The sequence below is a fragment of the Pyxicephalus adspersus genome, chromosome 9 (genome assembly GCF_032062135.1).
Source record: "Pyxicephalus adspersus chromosome 9, UCB_Pads_2.0, whole genome shotgun sequence".
Taxonomy (NCBI): domain Eukaryota; kingdom Metazoa; phylum Chordata; class Amphibia; order Anura; family Pyxicephalidae; genus Pyxicephalus; species Pyxicephalus adspersus.
This window is the reverse complement of record NC_092866.1, coordinates 55,135,057-55,145,890: the sequence shown is the minus strand read 5'-3', so window position 1 is coordinate 55,145,890 and position 10,834 is coordinate 55,135,057. Positions and strand designations below refer to the sequence as shown.

General features: G+C 37.0%; 1 protein-coding gene across 1 annotated transcript in view; it reads right to left on the bottom strand.

The window, feature by feature from the left end:
• Positions 1 to 2,081: 2,081 nt before the first annotated feature.
• PPFIA1 (PTPRF interacting protein alpha 1) overlaps positions 2,082 to 10,834 on the bottom strand; it is a 68,119-nt gene continuing 59,366 nt past the window's right edge. The window contains exons 24-30 of the mRNA XM_072422086.1: positions 9,134 to 9,309; positions 8,939 to 9,036; positions 8,123 to 8,298; positions 7,962 to 8,030; positions 7,115 to 7,280; positions 5,594 to 5,664; positions 2,082 to 4,054 (exon numbers count right to left, since the gene is read on the bottom strand). Of these exons, the coding sequence (XP_072278187.1) occupies positions 5,606 to 5,664; positions 7,115 to 7,280; positions 7,962 to 8,030; positions 8,123 to 8,298; positions 8,939 to 9,036; positions 9,134 to 9,309 (744 nt within the window). The 3' untranslated portion in view covers positions 2,082 to 4,054; positions 5,594 to 5,605. The remainder of the gene's footprint in view (positions 4,055 to 5,593; positions 5,665 to 7,114; positions 7,281 to 7,961; positions 8,031 to 8,122; positions 8,299 to 8,938; positions 9,037 to 9,133; positions 9,310 to 10,834) is intronic.

Below are 10,834 nucleotides of genomic sequence, written 5' to 3'. Positions count from 1 at the left end.
TATATTGTTCATTCTATTTGGTTACATTAATCATATATAACCCAATTTTCTAAACACCCAAAAGGAGATCTGATTAACCATCAAGTCCCTACCTTCTGCCACAACTGTGACTTTTCTAGGTAACACTGCTTTATTTTAAGCAGAAGTATTGGCTTACCTTTCCTAATCTGCTTAAGCAACAGTAACATCAAATAACTGCTAATGCAATCGAGGAAACGTTGCAGCTCAAATCAATTTATTTGGTATAATAGAATTGAAATTTTAGGATGTGCAGGATTCCAGGCAGATCAAACAGGGCACTTGCTGTTGCTCTTGACATCCCTGCAGTCTCCTGCCACATCATTCTGTGCAACCTCATTCTCCAAAAACAACCTGCCAAATTTAGCAGTGGATCAGAGATGAGTAAGAGCTAATTAGAGGTATTTTGGTCCTTTGTGTTTGTGAGTTATATCAACTTGCATCCAGAAATAAAAGCAAAGCACAAACTGACCTTAAATGAACAATACCTCATGTACACTAGTCCTAATTCTGTTCTGAATTGAAGGACGTGAGACTGCAACCTCGCTGGAACTGGGAATCCTGACCTGTAAAATAAGTCTTAAAGGAATAAATGATAGTAGAGTACAAATAATTTTACAATAGGGTGTGTGGTGGAATATGAAGCAGAAGTTCGGGCAGGCAAGTTATATTCACATCTGTATGTGTCACAAACACTTGGACTCAGTCACCTAAATCAAAAACACAAAATAAATACACTAAATTAAACAATGACAAATCCACCTTCTTAAAATAGAACCTGTGAATAAAGGAATATTAAAGCTGCCATATCATGTATGGTCAATGATTTGATACATAGTGAATGTAAAAATTAATATGTAGGGCACCAGACAGAAACCACATAATGACAGCTGTCACTTGGATCCTTGTTACTGCTCTGAGGTCCTGTGCCTCTGGCTATGGGTGTCAGCAGCTTCCAGGTTCTGTTACCTCCCCTGGTACAGCTCTGAGGTTTTGTGCCGCTGGCTTTGGGTTTTAGCAGCCTTCAGGTTCTGTCACCTCCCCTGGTGTAGCTCTAAGTTTCTGTGCCTCTGGCTGGAGTGTTGGCCGTCACCCAGTACAATTACATTTCTATGGATTAAAGAGCAGCAAAGCCACACATTGCCGGTTCATTGGACCTGTTTTATTAAAGCTGGAGGCTGGAGAAAATACACTTTATTCAGTGAGCCTGGGGGATCCATCAAACCTGGAATGGATCTGGTCCAGGATTGAAAACATTTGCTCACAAATAGCAAATTAATTTTAGGAAATCCATTCCAGGTTTGCTGGATCTCCCAGCTTCACTGATGATAGTGTAACCTCTCCAGCCTTGAAAAGCTTTAATAATCAGGCCCAGTGTCTTTGGGGAAAAAAGTAATTTATGTTGGTACAGGGGCACTACAACCATGTCAATCTCCGATGCATTTCACCCCACTACTCTACAATTTAGCCCCTGTAGGGGGTAATCCATGTCAAATATATGTTTGGTATAAACAGGATCAGCACTGTGCAGCTTCATTCTTTAAATGTGTTCAGTAGTCTTTCACTTCCTTTTGATCCCCCTTCCTGTCCTGTTTCTTATCTATGGTCCTTTTTTAGGCCCCTTTTTTATATATTCTTATTCCTGTTTCTATGTTATCATAGAAACATTTTGTTACATTTTTTACATTCATGTTTTATTTATTTTTTATCTTAATATGTCTAGACAATCTAGATTATGTTCACGCTTTTTTAGGCTATTGTTTGCTGTGATTTTGTATGTGATATTTAAAGTCCTCATGTGTTCAGTAAAGACAGTGGATAGACATATTTAGAAATCAAACTGTTCAATTGTAAGTTTTTTTTATTGACTTAAATTATTAGTTCTTTGTAATCTTCAGAAATACTTGAAGACTAGGTGGATTTGATCCTTACCAGTTTTTGTTTTGTATATTTCTTCAACTCATTTCTTTAGGTGACCCAATTAATCCACAAGGCCTCAATAAATTTTAGATTTTGAACAACGCTATAGGCTGATTCTACAGTTTACCTTTCACACACAAATATTATTAGTTCTGCAATGTTTATTTTTTATTGGCAGTGGAAAATGCTTCAGTATTTTATTGAAAGAAAGCAATAAATAATACTGTGATAAAAATAGTCCAAAAAGTACATAGACTGTACATATATTGTTACATAATCAGCAAGTACACAAACAAGATTAGAAAAAAAAATGTAACAAGGAATCCAAATTTATACATGAAAAGTAAAAGCTGAAACAACAGACATGGTTTACATAACATCACCTGCAATAAATAATACATCTTGATTTGAAACAGAACTGATTCATAGTCATCCGTTTTTTTTTCTCTGAACAAGACAAGGAAGAAGGAAAAAAAAAATACAGGACCATAAACAAACATGTCCTGATTATTTCCTTCAGGTACAAACACAAATTAAAGATAAAACACAAAAAGATAAGGCCTTTTGTAAAAAAACAAAAAACAAAACAAAAAAAGAGCTGCATCATGGCAGCCTAAAATTGTATCTCTGAAGAGCAGTGATTGGTCCCAGAACTGCTGCAAAGGCCTGCATCATATTGTACAACACCCTAAAGGCCTAGCAAAGTAGTTCAGAAAATTAATAGGGGGATAAAAAGGAACTACCTTTTTAATAATTTAGAAAATGCTGTCTATGGCTTTTGTCACTATTTTTTGAAATATCCAACAGAAAACCGTTTGCCAAAATAAACAAAAAGGACAAAAATGTATACCCTCTAGTAAAGGAATACTAAACCTTAAACACAAGTTGCCCTATGCATAAAAATAAAATAAAATATTGTTATATACATAAAAGTTATCTGACTTTACCAGGACTTAAAATATATTTACACTACAACCAGTTATCTGTGACCACTAAGTAGGAATTTAGCTGTGGGATAAAAACTGTTAACCAAAATAGGCAACTTAAAATTTTAGGTGTTTAAGTTCATATCGTCTTTGCTAGCTCCATATAACCAAGCTAACTTGTGTTTAAGTTTATTGATCCTTTAACTTCTAAGTCAGACAAGGTAAAATATAAAAGGCGCAATTTTATCTAAAACATATTCCTTGGTTTTGGGTGAACTGGGACAAATACCGACCCCATTTTCTGTCTTTAGTGTTGTCTGAGATCATGTTGCCATTACCCCCAGGATTAGATTTATGGTAAAACCAGCATAGTCATCAGTCCTTTTGACATATCTATACAGAAACCTAAATAGAATCTACAAGGGAACTAAAAATGCAATATTTCTGGCCCTGCAGTAGATTTTTCCATTGAAATACAAAAAACATTCACTCTGGCTGACAACGGCAAGTTGGGTGGAATGCTGAGCTCAGCCTGTCACAGGAGGGACAGAACACTGCTTATTTTCTCCACTCCAAATTCAGAAGTGGAACAGATTGCCCTTTCATGGTGCATTACTGTAATTTTGACTTGGTAAATGAATTCTAATGATTGTGTAAGGATGGGAAGACCTGCAACATTATACCAGGTAATACAACTGACAAAATACACATTTTGATGTTCTAAGACTGTACAAATACAATTAAAAATACAAATCTTCTTCAGTCAGGTAGGTTTTTGAAATATACCCATAAATAACAATGCTAGAATCATTTACAAAGCCCCATGGTGAAAGGCAGGGTCTGAATTGGAGTTACAGTACATTCAAAAGGTAAGAGGGGGTAAAAAAATAAACCACAAACAATTATGATAAACAAGGATACAAAGGACTGAACGTACATGGAAAATTAGCTACATAAAAGTTATTTTTTGTCTTCTTCTCTTACTCACAGAGGCGAACAGAAATAAATGGTAAAATTCTAAAATATCTGTTCTATCTATAATTTTTTACTTGATAATTAAAAACTCTGTATTAAAATATCTCAAAGTGTCTGAACAGCGTGATTCGTACAGGGAAGCTGGCCAGGTCTGGAAATGTAGAATCAAGATGAATTCACATTGCATATTCATCTGTAGAAGTAATGTGGGTAAACTGTAAAGAGAAAAAAAGTAAAATACATTCAGAAGGACATTTCTCTGATTCAAAGTCAACTGTGGCCATGGGGAAAAAATTAGAACCCCTGTCCAGAACTCTGTTTTGGTCCTTATGCCCCCGTTAAAGGATTCTTAAAAAGCAACACAGACAAATAAAAAATGTTTTCTTTTGTATGGAGTAAATGCTAAAATTATTTCCAAATATTTATGTTTATACTTGTCCATGTTGTGGATTTTCCCTCTGTTCCTCTGCGGTGAATCAATTTTCTAATTAAAACACGGAAAGAAAGGAGGGGCTTGGCTTAAAAATAAACTTTAAACGCTATTAGTTTTCCCTTTACAAATTAGAATGTGCAGATAGAACCCAATACAGGTTGACAATCAAAAATCCAGCAACCTCCTGTGTGCCGGATTTTCGAAAATTCAGGATTTTTTTTTTTTATACTCCCCTCCACACACAGGCCAGCCTTCCTCTTGCAGCATCACGGACATCTGGCACAGTTCCAGTTTAGTGTAGCAAGGAAGACCTAACAGCTGTTTCTACAGAACAGTGCCATCAAAACATCAGTGGACAAACAGTGTACTGCAGTCCCTGTATTGAAAATGCATTTCGACATTTATGCCGGGAAACTGAAATAACTGGATTATCTTTGACCCGATTTTCGATTGTCAACCTGTACTTTTTAATTCTTGAAAGCTGCCATCTTGGTTTTTGAGGCCCTTCCTAGTGGTGAATAGAAAATTGCTCTCTTAATCTACAATATCTTCACTTGGTTACTAAGGAAAGCCTGCACCTGGAGATAAGCCCTACATGCTTCTAACTGTTATGCCAGAAACCAGGGACAAAAAAGTGGCTTTCTCTTGGCGACAATTAATGGGGCAGAATACGGTGCACCCCCCAGCGGTGTAAAAAAAAAAAAAAGGGCCTGCTTGAGGGGCGCAACAGCCAGAGCCGTGGACCATGTTCACCGTACAGATTAAAGGGCTCAGGGCGGTGGGGGGGTTGTGGTTAAGACCTGCGATGGGAGAGTGGGCAGGTTCTGGCATCATGATGTCACTCTGGGGGAAGGTTCTTCCCTTTTGAGTGACACAAGGCTCCCGGCACATGCGCGGTAGGGAGTCTGTGCATTTAGTGGACCTCAGGTCGGAAAAAGGTTGGCCATCTGTCAGATCCACGAGAGCAACCATTACTGACCTCCTTATGAAAGTTTTCTGGCCGCAATTCTAATCTTTCGCTTACAACACCTAGGGGACTAACCTGGAACAGGTGCGCAGATTAAGCCTGGGCATATCATCCAATCTGCATACCTGTTGCTGGTGAGTGATTCAGAAAGCATGATGGTCAGATGGTCACCACACCAGCCAATAAACTAGCATTTTTTTTTAAGCAGTGAAAATGGCAGCCTCTGTATCCCTTTCATGACCGGTATAATTCTTAGGAAAAAGGACATGTAGGTGTGTGAAACACAACGTATACAATGTTCTTCTTTCTGTTAATACCATAGTAAAAAAATTTGGAGTGCAGGCCAAAACTTACCAACAGACAACGTTAGCAGGAGTATGTCCGAATAGTAGCTGAATCCAGTCTTTGTATTCCAGACACATTGCCTATTAATAATCATAAAAAAACATGCAAAACACAACATGCAGTTAGTGTTATGTTACGTTGCACACAAATACCACAGGCTGGCTGACTCAGTACATGCGAGTTCTAGTTTTATTCAGATAAACATTTTAATAACATGTAGATCACCGCTACGCTTCACTATGTCATTATACAATAGAAGACCTTTATATAAACGAATAATATGTAGCTAATGTTGTTCAACACATGATACGGAAAAGTATCAAAAGTTGTATGTTGAAGAGGCCAATAGTCCCCAAACAAAATAATCTCAAAATTATTCATAAGGATGTTTTAGTTACAGCAATGACATTAGTTTCTTCACCATTGGTGAACTGGCAGGTGACATCAAAAGCTACAAAAGTGCAATAATGAAAAAAGTTTTCTCCCAGGTACCTATGCAGTGTGCCAGAGGTGGGTAACTCAAATTAATGGCAAATAGAAAATTGCAAATCCTTTTTGTATATAAAAAGTAAAATGATTCCTATACACACATTTTGTTTGCATATTTGTTTTTGTTTTTTTCTAAATGTATAAAGTACCAAGTTAGGCTGTCAATAATTTGAAGAGATTTAATGTAAACACAGCTTTTATTCCTCGGATATACAAATACTCATAATGCCTAAACAACTACGGTATATACATCTATAGACCAGGTATGCAACATATTTTGGTTTATATGACTAATTTTGAGCCAAACCTGTTACAAATAATTACATTTTAACTGTAAACAATGACTCCCCTACTTCCAGAGTCAAAATATCAGTGTAATTACATATTAATGTACAGCACTGCATAATATGTTGGCGCTATATAAATCCTGTTTTTTAATAGTAATAATAATAATAATATTAATATTGCATTGCAAGTATGAGTAGAAGTTAACAAATAAACAGGACTTAAAAGGTGATGAATTTTCACAGGAAAAATACTGCAACAGCTTTGGCCAATATGTTGCTCAGGATGCTAGAAGGACGCTGGTTACTAACTGAAAGTGTTGAAGAATCTAAAATGTTTGCTATTTATGTTCCATTTGGTAAATTGTTTTTTTCCACCCTGTAGCCACAACACTGAGTAAGCAGAAACTCTTTAAAATAAAGGAAATACCCTCTCAAATATTGCAACCATAGTTCCTTGTGATTCCTGTTTTAGTAACAACCCAAAATTTGGGGTTTTTTAATCTAATTTCCGCCTATTGTAGCAAAAAAAAAAAAAAAGTCACAATATTTTCTTCAGTCATTCACTATATTTATTATATAGCAAAGGATCATAGCAGAAACTATTAAATACCTATCTTTATATGTGTTATGGTTGAAAAAAAACAACATTTTTTTAACCATAACATGCACTGTTATGGTTTTTCAAACCAGCAAGACATGCACTGGTAGATCCATGCTTAAATCATGCATTAAGACACACAGCCAGCAGACTTACCATCCATCTGGATTTTCTTTGGCTGCATAGAAGGAGAAGACATTGAAGAATTGACTCTGAAGTTGGCAGGTAGTGTTTCTGCAGAGCCGGCGCTCATTCCTCGCACATCCTTTGGTCGGAATTTCTTTCGCCATGATGGGGCCCGTCTAAAGCTTTTATCGTCATCCTGGAACAACGATAGTATATGTATGTCAGTGTGGAACTAAACTTGGCCTGAGCCAACTATGTATTTTGGCTCTACATTTCTTAACAGATCAGATGTTTTCACTAAAGAGGGACACATTTAGGCACCATAATCTGTAACTAACCCTAAACAAACCTCATCAGTATTATATGAGCTGACTAAAAACAACAAAATAGACTAAATATATATTTTCCATAATTGTATTAGGTTTGCTATAATAAAATTAGGAACGTAGGCAGAGACCACTAATATTGCTTCCACCCAGATGACAGTGTTTTTTTTAGCCAGGGAAGAGGGTGGGGGGACTGGTGTTGAGCCATTGTACTAACCCCCCAACAGTAATTCACACATATCCTGTTCAGTGTACCTATGTACATATTTAAAACTTTAATTCAGTTTTAATAAATATATACAAAGTTAAAGAGGTATTTACTGAAGCCTATGCCTACATAAAACATTTTAAAATAAAATTAGATAGGGGACCAATGCCTCCTTCCTGTATCTTTGCATTTAGCTTATTAAAAATGTTTAAGTTGTCTAAAGCAGCTGGTACAAGGCTTAGTCAGATACAAAATCTTCTTAGAATTTCTAACAAAACCTGTTTAAGCTCAAGTTTTATTATATATATTTAATATAAGCGGAACATAAAACTCAAAGCCTTACTTCATCAAATCTTCTATCAGTTCCTCTTATAAGAAGGTTATTGAATTCCCGCTCCAGTGTTGCACGTGCCTGAATAAAACAAAGTATGAAGAATTATCAGGGGAACCTGCTGCAGGACATCAGTCCCTCTGGATTTAAACCTCACTCCATCCCCAAGTTACCTGTGTGTTCTGAGTGGGGATTTGTAGCAGCAAACCCAACGTATTGTGATCAAACGTTTCATCTAAGGCAATCAGCGCACCATGAACACCACTTTCCAGAAGATTATTTGCATATTCCTTAAGCCCAATAGACAAGACCCAGTTGATGACCCTGTCATTACTCCAAACAATGACATCTTAAAAGAAACAGAGAAATTTTATATAATACAAAGAAGTGCACAACAAAATACAACCATTAACCTCCCTGGCGGTCTGATTATGTCAGTATTTTTGAATGTCAATGTGTCATTATTTTGCATGGAAATTTTTGTTTTATATTGTAGGCCTGCAATGTTTATGAATAACTCACTGAAACCTGTCCAAACAAGGGCCTAGTTTAAAGGATTTTCAGCCTACTAAAAGTATGTTCAGCAAATGTAACAAGAAGATTAAGTGCAATAAATTATAATTATTACAATTAAATAAAAAAAAGCATCTTGAAACGGAGTCAGGTAAATATAGAGATCAAGTTAAGTGATCATAGGGTAGTATGAGCAAGCTGAAGGACAAGAAAGAGGGTTCCAGAGAGTGGGGCAGTTCCACAGAAGTAATGTAATCAAAACAGATTACAATGTAATCTGTTTAAATTTCCTGCCTAGGCTTTACTATTAAGACTATTTGTTACCTGTAGCTATTGTATTGATCTGCAATTATATTGATGTCTCCACTTTGCAATATTAAAAAATTACCAATTTCCATGTAACCGTTTATTAAAAAAAGTCCAGCATGCTGAATACATTGAATCAAATACACAGTAATATATCTCTTATTTTTTACCTTTAATCTCATTTTGACTGTCATCTCTTTTCCTCTCAAGTTCTTTCCTGTCATAGTTCAGTCTTCGTAAACACATAATGCCACACTGAAAGCTGTTCCTGATGGGAAAAGGAATCGATAGAATTATTTGGCTGACTAATTCCAGACCTTGCCAGATTTTGCAGATCCCAAAGTGACCTGTCACAGTGATCTTACCTGTGAAAACTGTCCACCATTTTCAGCTGTCCACGAAGGTCCTTCTTTGTCAAATGGTCCAGCATCCTAGCATCAACAAGGCACTCCATAAAATAACTACGGTACTGAGGCAGGCCCAAGCTAGGCAGCCACTCGTTACCAATCCACTCATGATTCATGTCCCCATATGCGAGAGTCTAGAACAAGAGCAAAGTCTTTGTAATAAAACTTCAGAACAATTGTTTAACCTAAATTCCCCTTGGTTTATGACACAAAGTGCAACAGAGCAGCAAACTGTACACAATCTTTTGAATGCCTTTATGTCAACCATATGGATAAGTAACTGCTTTTCTAGAAAACACACAAAGTTACTGTCTTGGCACCAAACAGACAAAAGCAGTTCCGTGCAAAAGATGACAACTTTATACAACCTTCCCGAAAACTGGAGTCCCCTACCTTCCCGATTGTCTCTAGATCCCAAAAACATACTGGGAGGTCAACTGGCTTCTTCCACAAAAAACAGAATTAGACTAGGTTTTGGGCAAATAAAACAGCACTTTGGTAGACACTAGATGCTCTGAGGGACAGTTAATGATGTGATTATGCCAGTGCTTTATAAATACAGAATATCTTCATTTAAAAATTGTTAGTTGCTGAAGATTCTAGGACAATGTCAGAAGTATTACAACTGCTGTGGCCATGCTGTGTTTTGTGGTTCCATTCTCTAATCACGTCAATGCCGTCTCCTGTGATGATTTAGGGTTACAGTAAGGGACCAAAGTTCAGCAGGAAAAACAGGAATTCACTTCCTAAAATGTTAAAGATTGTGCTGCAACACTGAAATGGGGCAAGGTAGGACACAGGGGTCGACAGATGCTGTGCCCTCTTCCCCCTTCACTTCCATTACGATCGTTCAACGTCCATGGATCCGCCACAACAGTCGTTCGGATGATGGATGACGAGCACTGTGCACACTCAAGATTCTCGTCCGATATCAGCCCTGAGCTGATTATCGGACGAGAACCATTGCACGTGTGTACCGAGCCCAAGTCTTCTTTTGCAGGGGACTGCTTTTGCTAAATGTCAGGGGATATAAAACCAGTTTAATCTTCAGCTATGTAAGTGTACCTGTGCTTTTAAAATAGAAGGTAAAGTAAAAGGCAATAAAGAGCATCCACTGACTGTACCGTTGCTGTACATACAGTACAATGGGTCTGTGTAAGTAGCTGCCGCTGGCCCTATGCGATTTTGGTTTTCAAGTTTGATATTGCTGTCATCAAGACACTATCGTTGCATTACAATACTGTATGATTGAGAGAATGGTCCCTCTTAAAGGACAGCAATTGCAAAGAAAAATGATTGATGATAAAAAAATGTTGTATTCTGATAACTGTGTGGTGTTATCATGGAGGTAAACTCAGCTAATACAACTCAGGACAGTACCATCCTAGCTTCCAGTTGACAGGGTTATAGTTTATCCCAGTCCAAATCATGGCCATTTTGCTTGATAGTTTGGGCTTCATGTTTGGTTAGGAGTTTTGGTATGCAAATCCATTTTTGTGATCAACAGCAAACATGTTTGCATTTGAATGGCTATTTTAAGGCAAATATGTTGAATTGCAAACAAAGCATCTGACAAGAAAATGCTGCATTTTGTCTACAGTTCAAATGCACCACAACAGGGTATGCTATGCCAAAAGAAACACAGCTCGATACAAAGTA